General features: G+C 30.9%; 2 protein-coding genes and 4 long non-coding RNA genes across 10 annotated transcripts; 2 read left to right on the top strand and 4 right to left on the bottom strand.

Annotated features, from left to right (window-relative positions):
- Positions 1–1,092: 1,092 nt before the first annotated feature.
- Positions 1,093–3,937, bottom strand: LOC107370517 (uncharacterized). Of its 5 annotated transcripts, none has more exons than XR_016198527.1 (6): positions 3,539–3,937; positions 3,137–3,315; positions 2,608–2,927; positions 2,254–2,469; positions 1,569–2,177; positions 1,093–1,500 (listed from the first exon to the last, which is right to left on the bottom strand). It is a non-coding gene; the product is annotated as an uncharacterized LOC107370517 (long non-coding RNA). The 5 variants fall into 5 exon arrangements; XR_001570655.3 differs by having other exon boundaries at positions 2,576–2,927; positions 3,539–3,934; XR_001570653.3 differs by lacking the exon at positions 2,254–2,469 and having other exon boundaries at positions 1,569–1,716; positions 1,806–2,177; positions 2,576–2,927; positions 3,539–3,921.
- Positions 3,938–8,555: 4,618 nt separating this feature from the next.
- On the bottom strand, positions 8,556–12,992 carry LOC107369039 (dual oxidase maturation factor 2). The gene is made up of 2 exons (XM_015936960.3): positions 12,019–12,992; positions 8,556–10,560 (listed from the first exon to the last, which is right to left on the bottom strand). Exons 1-2 carry the CDS (start codon positions 12,190–12,192, stop codon positions 9,193–9,195), a joined length of 1,542 nt encoding a protein of 513 aa, XP_015792446.2. The 5' UTR covers positions 12,193–12,992; the 3' UTR covers positions 8,556–9,192.
- Positions 12,993–13,109: 117 nt separating this feature from the next.
- LOC107370750 (uncharacterized) lies at positions 13,110–15,426 on the top strand. Its single transcript, XR_001570701.3, has 2 exons — positions 13,110–14,550; positions 14,659–15,426. It is a non-coding gene; the product is annotated as an uncharacterized LOC107370750 (long non-coding RNA).
- Positions 15,427–16,003: 577 nt separating this feature from the next.
- On the bottom strand, positions 16,004–18,340 carry LOC112538688 (uncharacterized). Its single transcript, XR_003081986.2, has 2 exons — positions 18,160–18,340; positions 16,004–17,596 (listed from the first exon to the last, which is right to left on the bottom strand). It is a non-coding gene; the product is annotated as an uncharacterized LOC112538688 (long non-coding RNA).
- A 2,673-nt stretch (positions 18,341–21,013) lies between these two features.
- LOC107369146 (dual oxidase maturation factor 2-like) lies at positions 21,014–26,124 on the top strand. The gene is made up of 2 exons (XM_015937071.3): positions 21,014–21,804; positions 24,311–26,124. The coding sequence occupies exons 1-2, from the start codon at positions 21,631–21,633 to the stop codon at positions 25,706–25,708; spliced, it is 1,572 nt and encodes a 523-aa protein (XP_015792557.2). The 5' UTR covers positions 21,014–21,630; the 3' UTR covers positions 25,709–26,124.
- LOC107369156 (uncharacterized) lies at positions 25,972–27,019 on the bottom strand. The gene is made up of 2 exons (XR_001570261.3): positions 26,801–27,019; positions 25,972–26,674 (listed from the first exon to the last, which is right to left on the bottom strand). It is a non-coding gene; the product is annotated as an uncharacterized LOC107369156 (long non-coding RNA).
- Between the last annotated feature and the right edge of the window lie 388 nt (positions 27,020–27,407).

Here is a 27,407-nt window from a genome sequence, read left to right as displayed (position 1 = left end):
GATTTCTGGTATCATTTTTACCATGAAAATCCAATGAGCTACAAGTTGAAATTGAGAAACAACAAGCGGTCAAAGTGAATATCATTTCAGCTTTTACCATTTTCATTTTCAAACCTAAGTTGGTGGAAATTAAAATTGAAATGAGATTGAAATGAACTTCTTTATCCTCTGAAACATTTCAACATCTTAACTTATAATGCTGACAAGTCGCTCCAGGATGATGGTAAAGATGATGAGGATAACAACATTTGAATAAAAATTTAACCATCACAGGGTTAGTATTTGTTGTGTTGCTCATTTAAATTATAATAGGAATCAAACTCTTTCTTTCTTCTCCTCGGGCAAGTAATTGAAAACCGAGAAGATGAAATGAAATTTAATTTATATTAAACATTAAATGAACAGATAAGAAGAGTCGAGCATTAACATGTTATATTTTTTGATACGAATTAAAATTTATACATTAATACCTACTAAATAATGCATAAATACATTTATAAATAAATACATTAATACATGCAATTGTTGTAAATATTATGCTCATTTATAAATAAATGCGTGTAAAAAGATGTATTCAGTTGAATGGTAGAGACTGTAATTCAGTAGGTTTAATATTAATTGGTTTAGGTTGGCGTTTAATTTCAATTGTTTTCATTAAGTCAAATATTTTGCTTTCAAATCAAAATATGCCGTTAACTTGAGAAACTAATACTAATTGTTGAACCTTAAAACATGTTTAACCATCAAATCTGGTAAGAAAAGGCTTCTAACAAGCAATAAGCAATCAGCAACAATAGACAACAATTGCTAAGGCTTTAAGCAGTTAACGTCCATTGTTGCATTATTTGTTTATTGCATTAAATTATGATTAACTCACGTTTAGACCAACTATTTGTATTGCTTTAGAGTTTTAATTATTCGAGAATTCATTGGTACAACTGCCCGCAAGTATTAGGTTAATGCCATTCGCTTTGATGGTGACTGGCTAACTTTATAAACATACCTATTCTGTTTACAGGCTTAACACTAATCAGTTGAATATTATTAATGAATATATTTCAAAGTGAACATGAAATTGTTTGACAGAAAACATTCCAACTGATTGACTTTCTTGTTTAATCAGGCTCTTCATCATGATCATGACAAGAGTTGAGGTTAAAACGACTTTAAAAAGTTGAAAAAGTTGAACAGTTTTTTGAAGAAAAAAAAAGACTGAATAATAATGAAGTTTGCCTGGTTTGCAGGTTTTATCCTCTTTTTACAACGATTCTGGTGACATCAGTTTTTTTATCATCATGTACTTTTACAAGCTTTAATGCTACTCCTGAAGGGACGTTGAGCCCGATTTTTGCATCTCCATCGCCATCATTATCATCTTTATTATTCTTTGGTTTCATCCTTTTCTTCCTTGATTTTGCTTCAATTTTGGCTCATTTTAGTTATTCATCTTCTTTTTTTCAGTTTTAATTTTCCGTCTCTCCTTCATCCTTTTGGTGGTGACTGAATCAATAGAAAGAAAAAGGATGAAAAATTGATGAGGCAGTAAAAAGATTGATTTTTAAACATACATTAAAGTGGCCATAAAATTGGTTGAAAAAAAGAGTTGAAAAAGATCTTGAATCGCTGAAAAGTAAATGGTTACATTTTTTGCACATTCACATCAAAGTGGCTCGAAAAGGTTTTTGAAAAGGTCAACCAGTTGTTTTTAAAGATAACCTGATTCGGGTAAGACAACCGAAAAATGGTTATGGTGGTGATGGTAAAGATGATGATAGATGATAGATGACAGATCTAGCAATATTTACCTTTTCAACGAGAGAAGACATTTTGTTATAGATTGATACCCAAATCAGCTGGCTGTCCATTCTTGATGATCAACAATTGCCTTGAAATACTTTAACGGGTAGAATCCAAAAATTAATCCAGAGAAAGTCTTTTGTTTAGGTTGATCACGAGCAAAATTTGGGTTAATCAATGGTAAATGATCTGTAATCTGTTTGATCTAGAGTATCAGATATTGTCTCCACACTGAAAATAGCTTATCAAGCGCTATTCGTTGAGCAAAAAATGTAAAATTAATGCAAAATCAAAGGGGTCGAGGGACTATTGAATAATTTACTGACAATATCTGATAACTGTAACACTTAAAATGCTGGCTTTTCCAATGAAATAACAATCTGTAAGAAACAAAACAAGAAATAAATTAGGCAATTTCAATTCAAAATGCATTCCAAATAATCTCATTTGACTCACATTTGGTTTATTATACAAACTGTGAGGAGCTTGAAGATTAGTTCAACTCTATTCACTTCTATTCACTTCAATGTAACATTATCATGAGAGAGATGGTTAATAAGGATAATGATGGCTTACAATTTAAATATAAATTGATTTTGTTTTAATTGCAATTATTGCATTATTATGTATCTTGTAAATGAAGTTGTAATAGCCAAGGTTCATTTAGATTAGCTAAGGCAAGAAGTAAACAAGAAATGATTTTATACCAACATTGTAAGTTGCATTATTTAGATTTAACCAACAGTTGATTAAGTTAATAATTATCATTATCATTTACCTGTAGTTGTGTACTTTTAATTGTTAACTTGCCTTAAGTCTATTTTTTAATAGCCTTTAGACGATGATGATTTTGTTTAAACGTGATGACGTGTTTAAGCGAGTGTGTGTGTGTTGCCTGGGTTTTATGTTATTTGTTTGGAGACTTGATTTTTCATTGAATAAGCATGGCAACAGGGTTATTTAAAAGATAATATTTCATGGTTAGTGTTAAGAGGCCTTCAGTCGTATGTGTTATCTGTATCAGCATTGGATCACATATTGAGAGCTGCTAATGATGGACACACATTTTTGCTGTTTCCTCACCATTACCACTAATTATAAGGCATATTATTAAAAATCAGGATGAGAAGCTAAAAAAGAGGAGAGAAAATAAAAGATGAGATGAGATGATGATAGAAAGAAAAATGAGGTAAAAGTAGGGAAAAGGATGAAGATAGCCGAGTATTGAAGGTGATGAGGATGATGGCGTTTAAAGTTAATGGGGAGAAAGCAACATTTTTTGTTGTTGTTTCACCGATGATGGCGGATGAAGAAGGGTCAAAACAACTGCTATTCATACCGGCTTTTTTGGTCAATTTTGCTCTTTGGTTGAGTTGAAGTTGATGACCAGTTGATGTCTGATGAAATGGTTTAATCTGCTTGTCAATATCATTTTGTTTTGTTGACCGATAATGTAATAAGCTTAGAGTTTATTGAAAGTCTTGAAGCGCACCAAGAAAAGGATTTAACCGTCTGGATCTGGAAAGAGAAGTGAGAAAAAAAAGATTGAAATTAGTAAAGATCAGATGATTGTTGTTATGATGATGGATGAGAAAGATGAGTAAGAAAGAGAAAAAGGAAAGGATGAGATTGAAGAAGATGAATTATTAAGGTTGAGTAAATTTCCTGTAAAAAAAAGCTGACTGACTGACTGACGATGCATGATAATCACTTTATCATAATGAACTCATCTTAAACTGACCTTACAACTGAGACATTGATGTTCACTTGTTGCGTGTTTTAACCATTTTCAATCATGATGAAGATTATTATGATTTAATTTTTGTCAGACTGAGTAAAAATAAAATCACAATCATTAAACATGATCATCAGGATGGGCACAGAAAAAAAAGAAAACAGTAAAAATGAAAATGAAAATAATGGTCAGGCCTTGTTGTTGTGCGCAATGGTAAACTTGCAGCTTACTTTAACCTGGTTTTGAACAGTATCAAGTTTAGATGTTTGATTAAAGAGATTCACTGATGATTTAGTCTGATTATTTTGACACCTTGATGAATAAAGGGATTAATTGAATGAAATGATAAACGGCAATCAAATTTAAATTGAATCAAATGAAATGTAAGCTCAATGAGAGGAAGCAAAAAAGCAAATGGCTAACCCAAAATTACTAACATTTGGGAAACATTTGGGAAAGATTGAAAGGTAGCAAATTTAAAGGCTGCCTTCGTGTTTTTAACACACATTTACTAATTGTTGATCTTTAATCAACTGTAATGGCTTGTTGATCCGATTGTCATTAACTCACAGTTTGATTGACACTTATAAAACATTGTATTCATTTTGGATGGCAGTAAACGTCTTTAATGGGCTCTTAAAGGCTGTTTAATTAAATTAATTTCAATTTGCTTTCTTCTTCTTCTTCTTCTTCAACTGACAATTTAATTAATTAACGATCTGTTGGTTGACCAAATGATTAATGATTTAAACAGTTTACCAATCAGGTTAAGAATGATAAGCAATTGATTTGTATTGTATAAAATAATCAAAGCATCCCAATGGATACAATCTGGTTAAGACTGTAAGGTTGGTTTCTGGTAATGGGAATGATTGTAATGGTAAAAATAATTTCAAACTCAACTGGACATTGACATTTATCAATATAAATTAAAGTGACATTATCAAGTTAACAAATTAACATTAATTTACCAGCCATTTAGATGGCCTGAAATCATTAATTAAGGTTGACATTCATATTTGTACCATTCCAGTTGACTATTATTATTGACTATTGAACAATTAAAGAATCGCTATTATCAGGGTTATCATTAAAATCAATTTAATGACAATCATTTTACACCTTATCACGTACGTATCCCTTAATGGTAATAATAATGAGAGGCATCAACACACACTCAGAATGATATTGGAAAAAACACTTTTCTTTGACAGAAAACCAGATTTTGTTCACAGTTTGGGTTCATTTCAACGAAGGTGGTTGTTGGTGTTTTGCGCTGTTGATATATACATATGTAAATTATCATTATATTTAGTTCCTGGTTTCTATATCTTCAACAAGTTGAGCATATTTTTTTCAGTTCAGTTGAAGATGAATGAAGAGAAAGAGAAATGACTTGAGGGAAGAGAAGAGCTTCTTCATCTTGTTGAGCGTTCACTTGGCGACCTCATTTTTATCATGTTAACCAAAGCTTGAATGTCACATGGGTTATCAGCCTGAGGCTGAACGAGAATCCAAAAGGAAGCAAAACATGACGCTCTTCAAGAGCATGAAAACTGGTAAGATGAAGATGAGCTGAAGCAGCAAGAAAAGCAACAAAAAATGAGTTTTGATGAAGAGCAAAGCTGAAAGAAAATTGAATCCATTTAAAGCTCAAGGCACAGATGGAATCATCATTTTTGCTTGTTTCATTTTCATTTGTTTTACTCTTTTCATTTGGTTGATTGATTTGCATGAATTGGCCAAAATTGATTGCTAATGTTAACCGCAAAGTGTCTCCGGTTAGGTTCAAACAACTAACACTATTTGGGTTGACAATGGGTAACATTGAAATGAAATGAGCTACGTGATTGTCTTCAGCCTTTCAATGCGGAGGAAAACATTTCACTCTCGAAATATGATTAACGTATTAATTGTTATTATTACTTTGGCCTTAACAAATTGAGAAACATTTTAACAGTTTAACTGGAAAGATAGTTATCAAGAAAAATTTAGTTAATTTGCCTCAATCAATGAAAAATTATCAACAACAGCAAAATGGATTTGCCTTTTGAACCATTTTGTTAGCGTTTAAGTTTAAGACAAAACTATCACTCATTATTATTAATACAAGTATCATTATTAATGAAAATGTAAACAGTCTTTTTGGTTGAGTAAAGGCAAAAATACAGTTAATAGTTAAGATTAACCAACTAACCTCTAAAAATATCACATCTACCTTCAATTGATATTAACATACATTGACCTGGCATCGTCAAATCAACTGCAAATTATCCGTAAAAAAAACGTTAATCTTTTTGGTACTCCTTTTTGATCTGGCTTACTTCGCATCAATTTAGTTAAATTATGATTATCTCTTGCGCTTTGGATGGCAGCAAATTATACTGATCAAATGATAAACCAATTGATTCCTCATCACCCCATTAAAATTAATCTTATTGATCAACGAATCACTTGACATCTTCTGGTAGAAGCAACCATTTCTAACAACATTTTCACAAATTAAAATCAACTGGTAATAACATAACATGAAAGGGTAATGGAGATAATCATGGATTTGAGGATTGCCGGCCAATTGGTTATCTAATAAACTTGATGCGGAAATTGATTGGACAGATAAAAATGAATAACATAACATGTAACATGTTAAAATTGATATCAATAGCTGCTGGTCAACATGGCTACAAACCTTTGGATGGTAAATTAGTCTGATCAAATGAAAAACCAATTCTTTCGGTGATGTTGCTACAGAATAACTTTATTTTTCCAAATTTTCAACAGATCAAGTCCAGAAGGAACTTTTTTTCAATACTTTGGCGAAATTTTTCAAATTGAAATTCGAAGCGTAATTTTTCCTTTGTATATTCAGCTTTAGATATTACCTAGAACTTTTCAAAAGAACGAGATTGCAGCAAATTTGAACAGTTTTGTGCAGTTGTGTGATCAGATATTTTCATAAAAATCATTTTATTGATGTGAAATATTATAAAGTTTTTGTTTTCTGTACAAGAGATCAGTTTGATTCTCAGTTAAACAATGCTAATTCTGTGACCGTAAAGGTTAGAGATCTGAAACTTATTATTTGTCGATAAAAACTGTTAATACACATCAATCAATCAATAGATTACATTATGGGCTATAATATGGTCAAATATTAAATCATTCAAGATCCTAAAAAAAGTTTAGCATTGAATCACTTTTGTTGTCTGATCTGATTCTTGATTTATAAAGGTATAATAAATGTTTACTCAAATACAAATCTTGATGCGTTAGCAGAATATTCATTATCAAATGAAGCAGCTTAGATTTTCTCCGGTATTCAGTCATATTAAAGCCCACTATCATCTGGTCATCAAAGCCTTCAATATTGTATCTCACAAACAATAACAAACGATTCTCAGATCTCGTGGGCTTCCACAACCTGAGCAACTTCAATTTCGGTTTTTTTATGGTTACTCAAGTTCATTCTCTAAAACTTGAATCTTTTCTTGCATTGATTTGTGTTTATTACAAAGGGCAAGAGTTGAAAGATGATAGCCATTATCAACAATCGCAAGCAATAGTCAACTTTGGAGTTTATTTATTAAAGTGTTTTATAATCACTATAAATGCCAATCAATTGTGTTGATGAATTTAATGTCTTCAGACTAACCATAATGAACCCGTATTTTTAAGAGGTTCAAATATAAATAAAAAACGGACATCAGCAGACAATATACGATTGGAAAGTTGTTTCAGACAACAATAGATGGTAGACTTGTTGAGCAATTGAATAGACAGTTGAACAGTTGAATGTTTCATTCATTTTGTTAATCGGTTATCATCTTAATCTGATTCTCATCATTATCTTTGGGTCACTTAAAGATGACAATCATGTTGTTGATGATGGTTGTGATGCCTTGATTGTTACAAGTTAATAGGCACAAATTACAATACAATTACCCAACACAACAAGCAAAAATCAAAAGGTATGTAAACACATCTTTTTATAGTAAACAAAATGTTTTAACGTTGGTCCATTTTTTCATTAACTCTTTCAATTTACTGTTGAACCCTTTTGCCAAATAAATTGTTGAATTAAATTGATCAATTGATCAACAATTTAATGGCTTTTTAGATGGTCAAAGTAATATAATAAAGAAAAAGGTTAATATTTTCAACCGTTTAACTGGTTGAAGAAATGGGAAAGAGTTGAACAAAAATTGGTCCAAGTAATCATCTCAATTGTAATCACATTTTGATTCCTATTTGATTCACATTTAACAATATTATATCTCACTGACTGTTACATAGTTGAGTTGATGAAAAAAGGTTGAAATTCAAATGTTTTACCTTTGATTGGTACCAATCAAACCTGGAAAGTGCGTGTCAAGTCTAACCAGTAAACCCATTATAAAGTGATTACATATAATGTATTTTTGTCCCATCTCTCAATACAAGCCACCTTTTGATATAATTTGATATAATAGTGAAAATTGCTTTTAATATCATTATTAATTGTTGCTAATTTATTACTCAATTACTTCATGATTATTAGACAACTTATCATTGTTACATCAACTTGCTACCGTTGATTTAACCCTTGATTTATGTTAAGTCGTTGTTTAGTTTTTCATCAACATTAATCAACTACTCACGAGTCTTCAATAATTGCATTGTTATTATCAATATCAAACAATTTATTACTTTCTCAAGTTTCATTCTGATTAACTTTAAATCAAATTTAGCCTTTGATCACCAATTTACTCTTTAGTTGAGCTCATCATTGTGGGCTTACCTTTGTTTTAATTAAACTTTGGCTGTAAAATTTAGATGATAAACAATTATCTATTAACCCACTCCTTACTTGGCTTTTAATTGAATCCATTTATTTTGTGCTTCCATTTGATTCAATGAATCAAATTGTTCCCCTGTTATTGTAATTGCAGATGGGAAAAGATGATCAACTTGTAACATGAAACTGATTTTGAACAAAATGGGTTCCAATTGGGTTTCAATTTTGAATTATTGAAGACTCTATTGCTATTTGAAAAAATTAATTTTTGTCAATTTTAATAATTTTAATCTAAAAAAACTAAATACACTGTTGGTTAACAAATTGTGTTGCTTTTTTGCTATGATTCAAAATGACTTAGTTTGATAGGGAAAATAGTTGAGTGTAAAGGTTGAATCCAACAATTTAAGTTGATTGTTGTTGTGAGAGGAAAAAAAGTATTTTGACGACAAAAAAACAATGAGTATATTACTGTTGATGATAATGAGGATGGTAATTATTAAGCTGCAGATATTTTGAGCCATAAGATGACGATTGATTTATACTTGTTGGTGTGTGTTTAACGATAAAAAACATGACTTTGTTTTATGCTCAGTGAATCTGGAAGAGCTTGACAAAAATATACATTTATAATTGTAGGAATCCAGATTGGAACCTTGAATTTTTTACTTTTCCCTTTTTTTTGGTGCAAACAGCTTTTGTTATGTTGATGGGAAAATGAGGAGAAGAGGCAAATTAATGGGTTTTAATGGACAAAAGATGTTGCAAGTCAAGAACGATTTTATCAACACTAACAAAATGTTTTGAATATTAAAGTTGCTGCCATGATGATGATGATGATGATGAGCTATATTACAAGTGTTAAAATCCTAATTGTTGGCAAATTTTAAAGGTGGGTACTGGGAAGTGCGTTTGTTTTTGTACAATTTCGTGACTTCGATGCTGATAATTGTTGCTGTCGAGCAGTAAATCGTCCAAAATTACCTAAAGACACCGCTCTTTTACCATGCACAAGTTCAGTGCTAATCTCATTTGGATCAGTGGAACCAGGATTTGAAGATGATCCTGGTGTAGATGAAGTTGAAGATGATGATGATGATGTTGGATGAAGATTATTATTCTTTTTAAGCTTCTTTACATCGGCAACTTTTTTATCCTCATCATCGAAAGCTTCATTATCTTGTCCTTGTTTCTCGATAATTGCTCGCGTTGTAACTAAACTGTTACCGTTAGTATGGCCAATATTGCACTTTGTAACTGGAAAAGATTCAGTTGTACAAACAGAAGCATCACTTTTTTGCTTTGAGACGGAAGGTTTGCATGAAGATGAAGTTGATTCAGATGATGTTTTGATAACACTATTACGAAGGGTATTATTACCGCAACAGGTTGATTCGGTTGATGCACTATTGGTTATTGATGCGACTTGATGGTGATTATGATGATGGTTGGAATGAGTGTGAGTTTGAAAATTACCATTATTAGCAAGACCACCAAATAGATGGGCATCATTGCCAACAAAATATCTATAAGGTGTATCATAATCAACCTCCAAGATTGTTGAAAATTTATTTGGGAAAAAATAGTCAAAAATAACAATGATTGATCCAACTGAGAGTGCAATTATACCAGCAATTAAAACAAGCCAAAAGGACCAACCATAGGAAAAACTGAGAACACCTCCGGGAAAGGGAATCCTCAATGGATTGGCAGGTAGAGAAAGGCTGTAACAGCCATTAATAAATAACATGAAACCTCCGATAATGGTTAGAGTATAGATTCCATACTTGGGAACAGCACACAACATGATCAACATGAAAAGCCAAGCACAGAATGCCATGACCAACAGATTGGAGGCTAAACTGCCTGCACCACGATACTTTTCACCCCAACTGAATCCTTCATCGGCTTTACTTAAATACTCTAAGATGGTTAAAATAGGGAAAGGAAGTCCTTTGGCAAGTGCACTTCGATATTCTTGTTTCATTCCTGTGGCCTCAATCCAGTAGAAGCGTTCATTGTAATCAATTTCCTCGGCTCTTTTATGATGAGTCGCTTTAGCTTTTAATGTAATATTAACACTCTGTAATCCAATATAAACACCAACATCAGCAAATATCTTTTGCTTTGAAAATGCTCGATAAGGACTAGATATTGAAGCTTCAGCTATATGCCAACTGGAACCACAATGAGCAACTGTAATTGTACATCCAATAAACAATGATAAACTAACTATTATAAAGGTTGATATTTTCTGTAAAAAAGGAAAGAAAATAAGAAAAGAATTAGTAAATTAGAAAATTAAATTCAATACAAACATGGAAATATATTAACATTAAAAGTGACCAACAATCTTGCTTTTAAACAACTTTTACCATCTTAGTTTATACACAATGAAAGTATGAAATTAGGTAAAATTGTTTCCCTCTTTTCAGGTTTAATTTTTGTCTCAAAAGCTGTTCTCATCAACCTTGTTATCAAGTTAATTCATGACATTTCTTGGTATTAATGATTCAATGAATATTTTTTTTGAAAACAATACAATCTTGATAGAGAAATATCTTAATATTTTGCTTGTTGATTTGGTTGAATTGAGGTGAGTACAACAATTGAAGCTACAAAATGCTATTTTATGATATTGTTAGCAACTTGTTAGCTAATTTGGTTAGCTTGAGAATGAGAATAAGCATGATTATGATGATGATGATTAGCTTGCATTCATATGAAAATTATCAAGGTTAGGTTAGGTAAAGGAAGGAATGAAACATTTTTTTTCATTAAAATGGCTTAATTAAGAGAGGAGATGTTTCAAGAAATTAATGAAATAGACTTTAAGATTACTCTTGATTTTTTTACGGGTCAAGGTTTGGATGATTTGGTAATTGTTTATCCAGTTTAATATTAAATTATAATAAGGTTTGCTTTTCTTTGTCTAACATCACTTGATTTGAAAAGTTTCAACTGAAGAGAAACAAAATTGTTGCAAGGAAAAATCATTTTCATCACAGAACGATGTTGGTCTACATTTTGAACATTCATTGTTCAAGCAATGATTTATTCATGATTTTACACTACGTTTGATGAAATTATGGATGAGGAATAAATTAAACTATGAAAAATAATAACTATTTGATTGTTGTGTGAGATTGTAAATTGAATAAAACTATTTTGTATGTTTCATGTTTGATCAAGATTAAATAATGTAAGAATTGATGATTATGATGATGATGGTGATGAACTTGATTGATGCGTTTAAAGTTTAGTTAACCTTTATATAATTTTAAAAGTGATTAGCTTAACGTAGCTTCTCAGTCAGCTGAATTCAGATGGCTTTGAACACTAATTATTATTTAGTAAAAAAATATATAATGAAAGAAAAAAAAACATAAGCTTTGTGTAGGCTTATTATTGTATTCATTTTTTTGTTCAAAAATGAGAGGAAAAGTTTCATTGAGGAAGAGGCGAAAATGAAATGAAGTGTGTTAATTATGTTGATGGTGCTAGAGTTGTTGTTGATGATGTTGATGATCAAGTCGAAGAGGGAAATAAACTCAACTTTAATAAATAAATTTCTTCTCAAAAGCCTAATATGTTCCTTGTCGAGATTGCCTTTATTGTATAAACATGCACTTCTTGGGTATATAAATCACGAGTTGATCATCTTTTAATGTTAAATGATGGTAACAGTTGATTAAATGTTTAATTTTTTTACCTCTTTTCGTATTCCAGGTAAAACTAGAAGGAATGCAATCTCTGCTGTGGCAAATGTTAACAGAATGAAAAAAATTCTTGAATCAATCAAGGAAGAAGTTCGATTGGGATCAAGATACAATGGTGGACCTCCATTGGGTCGAAAGGCATCAAACCAACCCGATTCAGATGACATATCATTAAATATGGTTAAATAAATCAGGCTTAGCAACTAATCCAGATTCAATCCTGTAATGGTTTCTTATTGAATTGATGCATGAAATCTTATGGACACAATAATCACATTGAAGTTGAGATGAGATGGAAATGGAGTAAAGAGTAAACCCAAAAAAATGGTAAAAATGGCAATGGAAGTATTAACTAATACAATTTAAAGTTGGTTAAGTTGACTTTTTTAATATTGATGGCAAGAATGATGATGGCGAGAGGGGTAAAGATGACGATGACTTAAATAAAGAACCGGTCAGAATGTTGTTTACGAGCTGAATTACGGTTAAAAGTTGATAAATGTCCATTTTGGTAACACATAAATTGATCGGCTGATTCCTTAGATTGTCAGAAGGTTATGTAAAACAATTGTTTGCTGTTGTAAATTTCCATTCTGAGTCTATAAATATAATTTACAATGACTCAGTATCCAAAAATTGGCGATAATTTGTAACAATTAACAATATAAAGATGAGATCAAATGACTTCTTTTGTCCAGTCCTTTTTTATTTTTGGCTCAATTTCACACAGAAGCCAACAATGGAGTCACTGGTTTCAACACTTATATGGCAGAGTAACACAGATTGGTAGACTTAGATTAATTTGGTCAACACTTATCAAACAGTAATAATATACACAACAATTATTAAATTAGTGAATTATTAATAACAGTCTGTTAACCAGTTTCAAGTTTCAACGTCAACAACAAGTTAAAAGCTAACTTAAACGAAAAAATTACGCTATGATGAAGAAGCAAGAAAAATGTGTGAGCAAGAGTGAGATTAAAAATCAACTTTTTTCTCGCTCCTAAGTAATAATTAGGTTAATATTAATAGATGGCACCACGTAATCAGAAACTTGAAAAAATAAATTTCAATAAACAGCTGATGATAATTGATCAGAAAGTTCAACTTTTTTTATGTTAATAATTTGTTTTGTTAAAATTATATTTATTAGTTCTGACTGTATTTTCATGAATGATAACAATAATAGAACAATTTGTTTCATTAATCTTTATTTGTAAAGATACATCTTAACATTTCGACTTTGATTGTTTTGTCAATGAATAGAGATTATTGTTGCTCTTTATAAACCTCAATTTTTCTTGCTTTACCTTTCAACCGCAATTGTTAAAATCGACTCAATCGGATCAATTTAATCTTGTAGACTTTTTTGTTGACATTTCACTTGCTAACATGTTAATCTATTCACCTTGAACTCTTGAAATTTCAGTATCATTTCGAGATTGTTTCACAACTTTATTGGTCTTCTTCCATTCCTTCCTGGTCCATTGTTGGTTCAACAGGTTTCTGGGAAACTCATGTTTTTCACCTTTTCCATTAAGCTAGAGATGCTTGTTTTGACAGGATTACAACTCAATCATTCACTTTAATTCAACGTTTCTCTAATTTATTCAAAAATTTGATGGATTTTGGATGAAAAATCGGATCATCGTTTTAAAAAGAAGTAAAAAAGCTGCAATTTTTTAATCGATTGCTCTCCAGTTATCCTGATTTTTAGGCAAAATGATGAAACATCAATTTTCCTTTTCAATTTTCACTTTATTTTTAGACCAAAAACAGTTACATAAAAGTATAAATAGATGAAAATCTTCATTTTCATCTTCAATTGAAGCAATTATTACAGATTGCAGTTAAAGATTATGTGAGGTCATTTGCTGGTCCTTAAGCAATATTCATGATTACAGTTGTATCCCTGTATTGGATTTCCAGGAATTTACTTTCAATTTCTCAGCTATAACTAAAGCAATCAAAGCTAAAACCATTATTATCAATGTTCAAAGGATCATCTTCACCTTAATCCAACCGTCCTGATTTGAAAGTATCATTGAAACAAAAACTGGATTATCTCATTGAAGCCATTAAATGATGACTGAACCAAAAAGACCAGAAGTCGTTAACTAAAATAGTTAAAAGCCTGCTACTTCTCAACCAGATTTACTCAACTTCTTGATTTTAATGGACCAACAAATCATTGGTAACAATCAAGATCAACCAAATCACCTTCTTTTTGCTGCTTCTCGAAATAATCAAGGTTATAACCAATAAGGATCACAATTCAAATTTTAATGGGAAACCAGAAAAAAAAGTCAACATAATATTACAACTTCCTCCATCGATGTGTACTTCAAAATCAACTTGAAAGTTAGACCAATTGGTTTTAATTGAAAACAGGAAGAAGGAAACGTTTTAAATGTGATTCAATTTAATTGTTGTAATACAATGTTAATATTATAAATGGAAAGCAATAAGCAATGGCCATAATTTAACCATAAACAATAAAAAGGTTGGACAGAAAGAAAAGGGTAAGATTTAAAACAAAAGCCTTTTCTTTACCTTTCCCTAATCAACTATTTAACTCTCTCACTAATTTACAATTTTAATTTACAATCAATTTCAACTCTTTTTATCAGTGTTGTTGTTGTTTTTTCATTTTCATCATTGTTACCTGAATAGCAATCTAACCTTGAAGCGTTGGCGTTCAGTCCAAGTGTATAAAACCAAGTGCAAACCATTCACTGCTGTTTCTGGCTCCTGCTTAACCAGATTTTTCAACCATTTTTTTTTGGGTTGCGCCAAGGTTAAACCTGATTAATAACAATAAAAACAAACCCAGGCCAATGTAATGTCACAATTAATCCAAAAATTTTCATCATCTCATCAGCATCTTACCTCCTCCTTATCATCATCATCATAATCACCATTCTTCCTGCAATGGATTTCCACTTTCTCCTTGAAACAAACCAAGAAGAAGCAAACCGTTTCTTGCATTTAAAACAACCTTGATTAAAATTCCCAATCAATCTATTTTTAACCCAAACCAAACCCTCTCTATGTGAATTAACTTAATTGTTATACAAGATACCAAATATAAACATTGACCATTCCATTTAACCAGTTTTACCAGACGTTATAACAATTGAACCTCAGATGTATTTGGTCGTTAGGCATATTACTCCTTTTACCATGTTGATTGAAAATTACAACGAGCTGACCATGAAACTAATATTATTAATAACTTGATTAACTGTAGTCTTGTCTTGTTTTTGTTTTGCCGTTAATTGAGACTTATTTACACTCTATTTGTGCTTCAGTTTTGTTCAACTATTTTTAAAATTACAGTTCAATTTTGGTGCCTTTTTTGAAAGGTTGCTTCAAGGCTGCAAGTTGTTGATCTTATATTACAATCACTTTATTTACTGTTTTACCAACAAGATTAACAACAATTAACTAATTGATAAACAAATATTGTTAACATAATTATCTTCAATCAATTTTAATGCTTAGGCTGGTTTTAACCAAATGCAACATCTTGCAACGTCTTTGTATTCACTTTTACAGAGAAATGGTTTTCAATCAAAAATTTGGACAATTTTTGCTAAGATTTTCTAATTGTTCAAACTTGCGATAGTTATGAACATGAAAAATTTAGAAGCATGAAGCATTTTCATATCAATATCTCATAACTGAATGAATTTTTCACCAAATTTACAACATCAACAGCTGCAATTACCGATTTAAATGCATGATTTTCAATCGTCTATCACTATCATCATCTAAATAGTCTTCATTTTAGCACTTGCAGGTTCAAGTAGTTTCATTTCAACAAAAAGTAGTGTGAAAGCGAAAAGAATTATCGATTTGACGAATATTTTTACACATTTTTAGGTTAAATTAGCAATAATGATGAGTAGGATTAGATTATAATGGTTTGAAATGTATTGCAAATCCATTTAAGATTGGTGAAAATGTCTTATAACGAGTCTTCAAATTTAATTTTTAATGGCATTTCTCATTATTTTGAACCACAAAAAAACAAAATATTATTCAGACCAAATTAAAATATAAAAGGCAATAAAGACTTTAAAAAAACGATGTGATGAAAATTGCGGAGTTGTTAATTTTAAACCAGCTTAACCATTCAATCATAATTATTAGAACATAATATTTTAACAAAAGCTGTTCTTACGATTATCCTTTCAACATAATAATAAATATAAAAGGATAGATAATCAGTCACCTTTCCAGGGGATCATTTTGATTTAGAAATGATTCAGAGAAAGCAATTGAAAGATTGGAAAGTTGCTGGGTAAGTGTGTATAATGCATCTATGAATGCGAAAGGGGAAAATCCAATGGACAGTGGAAACAGCAATAGCTATTATTATCACTATTATTATCATCATCGTCATTATTAAATTCATTGTTACCCACCCAAGAGTAGTATTCCTGTTGTAACTCTTGTTGATTAGCCTTGAGGGTAAGTTCACACAACTCCAAAGGCGCCATGTTATTATGAATACACTTTTTTTTCTGGAATAACCTAAAGCTATCGACCGCCCCTGTTAATAGTTACAACTATTAACATGTAAGGGTCCATTATTGGAATCAAGGTTTCGATAATTAATAGCAGCGATGGTAATTATTTTTCTTTTACATTTTAATTGCAAATATTTTTGATGATCAACAATTTCTGAACCAATTTATCAGTTTCTTTGCGCTGCTCTTTTTACGAATCCTTTTCTTGCTGTTGGGTTGTGTGTTGATGTGATTGGATCCGTGAATAGTTATTTTTGTTTCCTCATCAACGTTAATATAAAATTTGCTTGCTGGATGGAAACAGGTATTGGTCAATAATTGCCGACTTGTTGGACGGTCATGTCTGTGGATGTTGTCCAATTTGTAGTGGGAAAATCAGTTTTTTAAAAGCTGCTGTAAGATTAGCCTTGGAATCTTTTTTTATCCTTTTCATCGGGAATCGGGTAATTGTTGGCTATTGTAATTCAATTTGCTGCTGATTGTCATTATGTATCTCCGCTTGGTTATTAACCAAAATTTTTAACATTAAAGGATTTTCCAAAAGATTGAATATAATAATCATGTCCAAAGTAACAAATTTGATGAAAGGAATGAGAAATAAAATGCTGATTAAAAAAATTTCTCGTGGTCCTTTGATCAGTCAAGCATCAACAGGACATAGTTAATTTTTGCCATCATAGTAATCTTCAGGGAACTTGAAATTCTTGATTACAAATTTCGACTTTCTTTGCCAGTTTCAAGCAACAATGATGATCGAGACGTCACGGAGAGAAAGACTAATCAACTGATTGTCTCTGCTTCTCATTGTGTCCATACACATACACAACAGAACACAATAATCAACCAAATCAGGCAGCATGATTGTCTCATGATTATCTCTCTTCTTTCACCTGAAGGACTATCAGGTCTTACCTTCACAACTCAAAAGCAACAGTAAAAAGCAACAAAAGCAGCAACAGAAACAGCAGAAGCAACAGCAATGACTTGATTTTCAGAAAGATGAGCTTGTTGACGACTGTGAATACTTTTTTTCCTAAAAGAGAGAAAAGGAAGAAATAAAAAAAAATGTTAGTTAATGGTTAACAAGTCGAGAACTCATCATCTTTGATCATCATCTAGATAACTTCAGGGATTAAATTTGAAAATGAATTCATCACTTGAATTATAAATGAACAATTATGGGGTACTTTTATGACAAAATAATTCTCAACATTGAAAAAGCAAAAGCATCCTTGTTGACAGCGACAGATTAACCTTAAATTTGCATTTCCTTCGTCTTTACACAATTATAGCTGATATTATTATCGATGATGGTTGATGGTAAGATCAAGATGACTATGGTGCTGATGGTGATGATGGTTATGATGATACCAAGTGTAATTTCAATTTTTCACAGAACACAGAGACAAATAGAAAACCTTGGAAGTTATTATCTTGTCTGATTGACAATTAATTGATGTAATCCACTGTTTCAAAAATTCAACTTATTTTCGTAAGGTTGTAAGGGAACAACAGCAATCAACACACTCAATATAATTACCATCATTGTGACTAAATTAATGATAATTAACGTTGTCTTGATAATGTTTCTCTTACCTTTCATTTTTACAATTCCTTTGTTTTTATTAACTTCTCCTTTTGTTCCCATTATTGTCACTTAATTATAATTTACAGTTGATGATATTTTTCACTGTTACAAAAAAATGTGCTTCGTGAAGAAGGACAAAATGGCTGACAAAAGGAATGAAGTGACAAATAAAGTTTAACCCGATTACTAACTAGCAACTGGCTCAGCAAACTGATCCATTAGATAACATATCTATTGAATCGGATTTCTTGCGGACTCGATACTTTTATTTATGTATCAATTAACCAGAAATCATACAAAACTAAACGTGAAAATGAGATGATTGAGAAAAAGATTGACCAGCTTTAGCTGGTCTTACACATTTCGGTGAAAATTAATATGTTCAGCAAATGAAGAGCAATCTTTCAATAAATGTAACAAGTCAACAAAACTTTTTTTTGTATTCAGTTTCAACTTTGAACCCGATTTTGTCAATGATTGACCATCAGAGAAACTTTTTAATCAAATAAATGGAATAAATTTTATGCCTTTGCACCCAAAAAAGGTCCAACTCTCAACCCGAACAAAAATTTTTTAGTTGTGCTTAAAGAATGGATTTTTTCATATCAAAATGAATATCACTGAGGCAAATCTGAAAATTTCAACTTTTGAATTCATTATTCTGAAGATGGTTTTTCATTAAGAATTCGTGTTTTTATGTCGATTTATTGTAGCCTACTCAGTGAAAAAAATTCATGATCGGTCATTTTTTGCGGCACAATGGTGGTAACGGAATGGTTCACAAGAAACTCTACGACCAAATTATGACCATGATTTGATGGTTTGACAGTAGCAAAAAATACTTGAGCGTTCTAGGAACTGAGATTCTTGAGAAAATCGTGTTCAGGTTGGTGTGAAAAACAATCCGTATTCAAAAGCGATGCAAAGTAAAGAAAATTATCTTTTCGTTTAATGATGTTATCGTACATTGTTGGATGATTTATTTCGAGTTAAGAAGTGTGACTTGATGAACTTTTAGGGGCATAAATTTTGTTCAGTTTAAATTGTTTAAAACATGAACGCTTCCTTTCAATTTTATGATTAACTAACTACGAAAAAATTCAAATCAAACTCAATCAAATGATAGAACTCAATTAAAACTCGGATCGTTACGAATATTCAACACTCAACACGTCTTTTTGATCCCTTATGCTGTCTAATAATATTAAAAATAATATTCAACCTTTCCCTCTGTCAACCATTTGTTATGAAAAACTGATTCTCACATAAAATGCCAAAAGAGTTTGAGAAAAGTGAAAATTGATGAAAATAAAGTCAAAATTTAGTTAAAATGTTAACCAGTTAAAATTGTTATCACTTAATTTTTACAGATCAAACGATCAAATTAAAATCCTGGTTAAAAATTGAATTGATTCAACATTATTGGTGCAAAGAAATAAATCATTAATATGATTTTCTGAACCTGAATTCAGAGAAAAGTCATCCTATTGATTTATCATGAAATTGATGTGGTCAAGATATCTATTATATTTCCATAGAACCCATTTCAGCCACTTTGACGCAAACATTAGGTGCATCCACTTTATAGCTTAATATTGTTAGATTTATTGATTAACCTTGTTTAATTGTTAGCATTGTTGTTTCCTTCATTTTTAACGATCATTCTTTACTTTTCCGGAAAATCATTTAATTGTAAACCCGACAGACAACAGAATCAAATCAATTTCCCTTTCATCTATTGTACTGTTTACTTTCAATTTTGTCCCTTCATTTTACCCTTCAATCTGTTGCTATTTATTGATTAAAATTCATTAATTTAACGTTTCTGTTTTGTTTCTATTATCAATTGTCTTTTGTATTTGTGTTTCCAATTAACATTGATTAGTTGATCATTGACTAGCAAAAAAGCTAACAGTAACAACAACCTTTCCAATAAAAGAGGAAACGATTGCACCTTTAAGATCTCAAAACGTAATGTTTTTGCCAAATTTTTTAAGGTAACACTAAATTTACACTCAATTGTCACCAAGTTGATTCAATTGTTACACTTTTCAAGTGTATTTACCATTTCAAGTTCAAGAAATCTCTAGTCTGGTCAACCAAAGTCAACCAAAATGACCATTTTAGGTTAAGAAGCCTTTCATTCATTTCCAGATCAATCCATTCATCTTATCATCTTTTTCATAAATATTGAACCCAAAAAACCTCAATTTTGATTACAATGAAATTATTGTTTCATTAAATTCATCTAAATGCTGGCAATTCATTTCCATCTTCAAATGATTAACCAATTTAAAACGTGCAAAAGCCACTTATTATTGTTACATTTCAACCAATTTTACCAGAAAATTAGCTTCTCTATTTGACCCTATTAACTTAATTCATTACTTTTGATTCACATGAAAATTGCGTTGATTTTGTTTTTAATTTGCTTTATTTGTGTTCAACACTTTTACAAGTGAACAAACCTGAACACGATTAATGTTATTGTTATCATTTGTGTTTACTTCAATATTTACAATTTACTTATTGTTACCTTTTTCATTTGATTTAATGTTCAATTCATTTGTTCACTTTCATCATCTAACAACATTAAACATCACCATAATTATAGCTATTTAATCATATTGGATTAACTTGTCAACCTTGTTTCATCGATTAAAAACCATTTTTACAGTTTACTTTAATTCCAATTGTATTCAGCAAATTGTTAATGTAATAGAAGCATGTTTTAATCAAAATAAAGTAAAATAATTGTAAATCAAATATAAAATTGAGTTGCCCGCGCTTTTCATTGCCATTTCCCTCAATCGATTAACTTGTTTCTTATTGGCTCCTTATATACTTGAACGGTTGTTTTAGTTACTCAGCAACTTTCTTACAATCAACTTTTCTTACCATTAACAACATTATTTTTTATTATAATTTTATCATTTACTTTCTCTCTCTATCTCTCTCCTTTTCATTGAAACCTGTTGTCTTCACATGATCAGCTGTGAGCATGGAGCGGGAGTCATTTATTTTAACGGATTGAACAACTTACAAGCCAAAATTTGATCAGATCAATCACAACCATCCATCAATCAACATTGAAGATTTGTACAGAAACTGCTGTTTATTATAATCAGCTTTCAACAATTCCAAACTTTCTCAATTATAATATTGAAATTAATCATCAGCATTCCTTTCAAGACATCTTCATCATTCCCAAAGCTTTAAGCTATCCAACTCATTGGTCTTTTGTGTTCTCAGTGTTGTCATCATAATTTGGGTTTCACCAGTTTCCTGTGGACTTTCAGTGTTTCATATTTATTTGCCTTTTATTCATCTTTAGGTTGATTAGGCAGCCTTGTTTGCCTATGCAATTGTCGTTATCTTTGGGTTTGTAAACCCAGATGACAATGTGATGATCATTTTTGTTGAAACAAAAATTGTATTCCATTTGGATAAAACTTGTGTCCATCAACTTATCTTGTGATATGTCTCCTGAATCGGGTTGGTTTGATGCCTTTCGACCCAATGGAGGTCCACCATTGTATCTTGATCCCAATCGAACTTCTTCCTTGATTGATTCAAGAATTTTTTTCATTCTGTTAACATTTGCCACAGCAGAGATTGCATTCCTTCTAGTTTTACCTGGAATACGAAAAGAGGTAAGTTTATCAAAAATTGTATTCAATTTGTTATTACATTTAATCAATTGATTAACTTAGCCGCACGCATCTTCAATAGACTGTTATTTTCAATTTAATTTCAATTTAATTTATTCTTCTCTTCTCAATCATAATCAGCTCATTTTGATTTTTGATTTAAATTTTGGCACATTTTTATTTAAATTAACACTTAACTCATCATAACATCAGTCAGCTAACCATTTTCGTGATCAAATCGTTTCATACTCCATTTCAAATTTTATGAATTTAGATGTTTTTACGATTAATCTCCATATTTACCTGGAGTGATATAAAAATGATCATTTTTTTATCAATCCATTTGAAACCTTCAATGATTAAGTCATGAAATTTAAGCTTTCAGCCAATTGTTATTTGCTCTCAATTACTTAAGCTATCAATAAAATTTCACCAAAGTTTCAACTGTGTCGTCTTTTTGCTGTCAATTCAGCTCATTCTTGCTTCTCATTAAGCTAACTACTAATCATATCATTTATTCAAGATATTACATGTAAATGTTTTCACCAACCTTGGCCTTCAAAGTGAATCTTCATAACTAAAGCTGCCAATTTCATTCATCTTGAGAAATCGCTTTTCATTTCATTTTGTATCAATGATTAAAGTACCTTTTTCAAGTGTTAATTTGATTTAAGTTTCCACATTTTTTATGCAAATGCAATATTAGTTAATATTTCACTATCGTTAGGCTATCAATAACTTCCTTCAACCTTCTCTTAAATTGAATTAAATAAACAGATAAGTGCTTTATTCAATTACTTTCTCTACTTGTAAAATCATTGGTTCCAGTTCAATAGTCTGAATAATTTACTCTAAATTTTGTAATTTTACCGTTTTCAGTCAACCAATTATCCATGAGCATAATATGTTACAAGAAACACATCGACATTAGTACGAAGTAAAAAACCCTTCAAAAATTGTCATTATCAAAACTTGAATTACCTACAATTCAAGGTTCATTTTTCACCATTTCCAGCCAACATTATGACTAACTTTGAGTGTTTTTTGTTTCTTGCTACAGAAAGTATCAACTTTTATGATATTAATATTAACCAATTTATTGTGTATCAATTAGCAATTACAGTGGTTTTTGGACGATCAAAGTGTTATAATTTTCATTTGTTTCAAGTGAAACTTGCCAAATTATCTCAATTCAACCTCGTCAATTCTGATTCGCAAAAGTTATTCATTCAATTGTTTTAACTTAAAATGTCCTAAATTAACTCAATAACAAGGTTGATGAGACTTGATAACTTTCAAGACAAAAATTTACTAATTCAGCTATTTCTTTCTTCTTTCATTAGAGAAATATTTTACATTTTATTAAAAAAAATATTTCTCCATCAAGATTGTATTGTTTTCAAAAATATATTCATTGAATCATTAATACCAAGAAATTTCATAAATTAACTTGATAACAAGGTTGATGAGAGCAGCTTTGAGACAAAAATTAAACCTGAAAAGAGGAAAATCATTTTACCTAATTTCATACTTTCATTGTGTATTAATTAAGATGGTAAAAGTTGTTTAAAAGCAGATTGGTGACTTAAATTAGATAGTATCATTGGTTATAACACAATATAAATGAATACCTAACGATCGTAAGAAAATCTGATCTAATTAGTTAAATAATAATTCCTTCTAACACATCTTAAGATTTGTGTTCGAGTAACCATTTACTTTAATCAAGAATGAATTCTGACAACATAAGTAACTCAATGCTATAACTTTTTTTGGAGGATCTCTACTGGTCTGAAATTGCAATTTATTTTATTCAATTTTTTATATTTATTTTCAATATCTAATAATGGATCAAAGAATGGTGATTGTAGGTGATACCATTCTCGAAATATTGAGGATAGAAGTTTTTAAACAACGGCCAAAATCAAAAGAACTGTTGAGTAAATTGAAAAAAGTGTTCGATCGTTGATGTGTACCAACAATTTTATCGACAAATAATAAGTTTCAGATCTCTAACCTTTATGGTTACAGAGTGCGCCTGGTTTAACTGGAAATCGAAGTGATCTTTTGTACAGAAAATATTTTCTCTCACAAAATAAGTGCATTTTCTAGTTGACCATCAAAAGTTGTATCATAAATTGGATTTTGATGAAAAAATCTGGTTACAATACCGTACAAAAGCGAATGAAGTGTCAGCTTTAACCTCGATTTTTTCGAGAACTGTCGATCAGAGAAATTTTTTAATAGCACTGGACTATGGACTTTGAATGGACTTTTTATGCGTCTGCTAACCCACAAAGTTAACCCACTCTTATTAATAACTCGAAAGATAAATTTTTTACATAAACTCATTTCATATTTTCATTGTGTATTATTAATAATTAAAATGGTAAAAGTTGTTTAAAAGCAAGATTGTTGGTGACTTTTAATGTTAATATCCTTCCATTTTTGTATTTAATTTAATTTTCTAATTTACTAATTATTTTATTATTTTCTTTCCTTTTTACAGAAAATATCAACCTTTATAATAGTTAGTTTATCATTGTTTATTGGATGTACAATTACAGTTGCTCATTGTGGTTCCAGTTGGCATATAGCTGAAGCTTCAATATCTAGTCCTTATCGAGCATTTTCAAAGCAAAAGATATTTGCTGATGTTGGTGTTTATATTGGATTACAGAGTGTTAATATTACATTAAAAGCTAAAGCGAGTCATCATAAAAGAGCCGAGGAAATTGATTACAATGAACGTTTCTACTGGATTGAGGCCACAGGAATGAAACAAGAATATCAAAATGCTCTTGCCAAAGGACTTCCTTTTCCCATTTTAACTATCTTAGAGTATTTAAGTAAAGCCGATGAAGGATTTTGTTGGGGCAAAAAATATCGTTTAGCAGGTCATTACGGTTCAACTCTTTTAACTATGTCATTTTGTTTGTGGATTTTCATGATAGTCTTACTATGTGCGGTTCCTCGATACGGAATTTACGCCTTACAGTCAACTGGTGCTCTCATGTTATTAACAAACGCTCTTTACAGTGTACTATTGCCTGCCAATCCACTCAGGATTCCTTTTGAAGGAGGTGTTCTTAGTTTCAGTTATGGCTGGTCATATTGGCTGGTTCTAGGTGCAGGTTCATCGGCACTGGCAGTGGGAACAATTTTAGCCATTATTGATATACTTTTTCCAAATAAATTTTCAACAATCTTGGAGGTTGATTATGATACACCTTATAGATATTTTGTTGGCAATGATGCCCATCTATTTGGTGGTCTTGCTAACAATTGTATTAATAACGGTAATTGCCATCAATCAAATCATCACCAAGTAGCTTCCATAACCAATAGTGCATCAACCGAATCAACTTGTTATGGTAATGCAATGCGTAATGGACTACAAAAGTCACCTTCCTCAAAATTTGCCGTCTCAAAGCAAAAAAGTGATGCTTCAGTTTGCACAAATGAATCTTTTCCAGTTACAAAGTCTAATATTGGCCATACCAATGGTAACAGTTTAGTTACAACACGAGCAATTATCGAGAAACAAGGACAAGATAATGAAGCTTTCGATGACGAAGATAGACACAATATAATTGGCAAGAAACGGGATAAAAAACTGAGTCTTAAATCACAGCCTTCATCTTCTTCGGCCACTCCATCAACATCTTCAGCCTCCTTAACAGCTTCCATTTCAGCGTCATCTTCCTCCACAGGAATCAATAGTGATCCAAATGAAATTAGTACTGAACTTGTCCATGGTAAAAGAGCTGTTTCATTGAGTAATTTTGGCCTTTTCACTGCGCGACAGCAACAAAGCCAACAACAGCGAACCAGTAACCAACACCCTTTCACAAGAAATGATGCCATGCTAATTAAATCATCTCCAATCCCGGGTACTCATCTTTAACTCCAGTAAATCAACTGAAAAATAAATTTGCTCACTTTACTTTAATGGAAAAGTATAATTGAACTCTCTCTTCTTGAAATCATTTTTATACACTCATGGGATGATCACGAAGTTACATGAAAAAGTACATCTATGCTGTTAATATTGTGTGGCGTTTTGTGTTGATAACAAGTTTTGGCCTATTGTGTTAAACGACTTTGCTAATGAGTATCAGTAAGCTCATCAGTTTCGTGTGAAAAAGTTCAATACAAACATCTAACACCATTTTCACATTATGGGCACCTTTTGGTCAACCTTTTCTCATTCATACTCTTTTATCTAAGTCATTTCCATTGTCTTCCAATCTTACTCATCGCTCATTTTTTTTTATTTTCACACAATCATCTGAATAAATTAACGATTTTTCTGCAACAAAACTCTCTCCTTTAGTATGGTTTATCTTGACCAAGAATAATTTCAATTGCATTCAAGTTTTTCGTGGTCAATTTGTGTTGATTAAAGAAGGAAAAGATGAAAGAAACAAGGTTAATCCAGGATAACATAATGAAGAATAATTAATGCCTAATCGTGCTCAGCTGTTGACATACAAGTCCACCTAATATAAGATTAATGATCCACCAAAAGGAAACATTTGAGACCACAATTTATGCCTAATGACAAACTAAGCTTAAATTATAATAATATTTACAGTTGAGCTTCGGAATCGTTTGAATAGGATAAGTTTATAATAAGTGAATAAATGCAGGTAAAGATGGCCAAGTCGGGCTTATTCAACCAACCCATTAGATGAATAAACTGAATCTTTAACACTAATAGATTTCATAGTTTATAAACTTGAAACTGAAAAGGATGATTCATTGATCTGATTTTTAATTAGCTCAACCCAAGAAATTAAAAACCAATCATCATAATTTTACCAGTAATTACTAAATTTATTTCATTTCCATACCACCGGTCACAGTGAGCCTGTAAAAAAAATAAAACAAAATAAACAAGAGAAGAAATTATTGATTAATTACTACAAGCAATTGATTGGTCTTTAAAAGACCATAATTAAAATATATACTAATGAAAATTAAGCTTAACACTAACCGCCCAGCTTGATTACAACTTGAAGCATCATCTCAATACCCAACTCAACCCAATGCACATAAGAAAAAGACAATTTTCAAATAAACGTTTTCAGTTTCACTCACAGTTGATTGGACAAATAGATACCAACAATTTAAACCAATTATAAGTCAGGTTAATTCACAGTGGAAAGAAAATTAGTTGATTTTGATTCAAACGATAAGTAAATAACAGTTGAAACTCGCAAGTGAAAAAGCTGTTGCTATTGAAATTTGAAATGAATTGCAATAAATTTATTAATTAATGTCGCCATCTATTGTCGTCTTTTTCAACAACAGCCAACTGATCAAAATTGTTTGTTAATCAAGACTATTTAAAGCTTTAATTTCTTTATTCTTATTGTTGTATGTTAAAGTCGGGGTAAATATTAAATTAGATCTCCCAATATGTTCATCAGAAATGTTAATAGTTTAAGCTAAGGGCAACAATAAAAAAAGCAAATTAGCATAGAGTCTTTAATGTGGTTAGAAATTAAAATACACATTGATTTATTACCTCTATGAACTGTTACTGAGTCCATGTTAATGATGTTTCAGTTATCAATTTGTTAAGCAAAGGGCAACCAAAT

The sequence above is a fragment of the Tetranychus urticae genome, chromosome 2 (genome assembly GCF_039701765.1).
Source record: "Tetranychus urticae isolate SD_2017Ah chromosome 2, NJAU_TeUrti_SD_1.0, whole genome shotgun sequence".
NCBI lineage: Eukaryota > Metazoa > Arthropoda > Arachnida > Trombidiformes > Tetranychidae > Tetranychus > Tetranychus urticae.
This window is presented reverse-complemented; position numbering and strand designations above follow the sequence as displayed.

Bases quoted from the DNA above. Each gene is read 5' to 3' on its own strand.
- LOC107369146 (XM_015937071.3), top strand. From the start codon at position 21,631: ATGTCTCCTGAATCGGGTTGGTTTGATGCCTTTCGACCCAATGGAGGT. The intron at 21,805-24,310 runs GTAAGTTTATCA...TCCTTTTTACAG, and splicing joins TACCTGGAATACGAAAAGAG to AAAATATCAACCTTTATAAT.
- LOC107369039 (XM_015936960.3), bottom strand. From the start codon at position 12,192: ATGTCATCTGAATCGGGTTGGTTTGATGCCTTTCGACCCAATGGAGGT. The intron at 10,561-12,018 runs GTAAAAAAATTA...CCTTTTTTACAG, and splicing joins TACCTGGAATACGAAAAGAG to AAAATATCAACCTTTATAAT.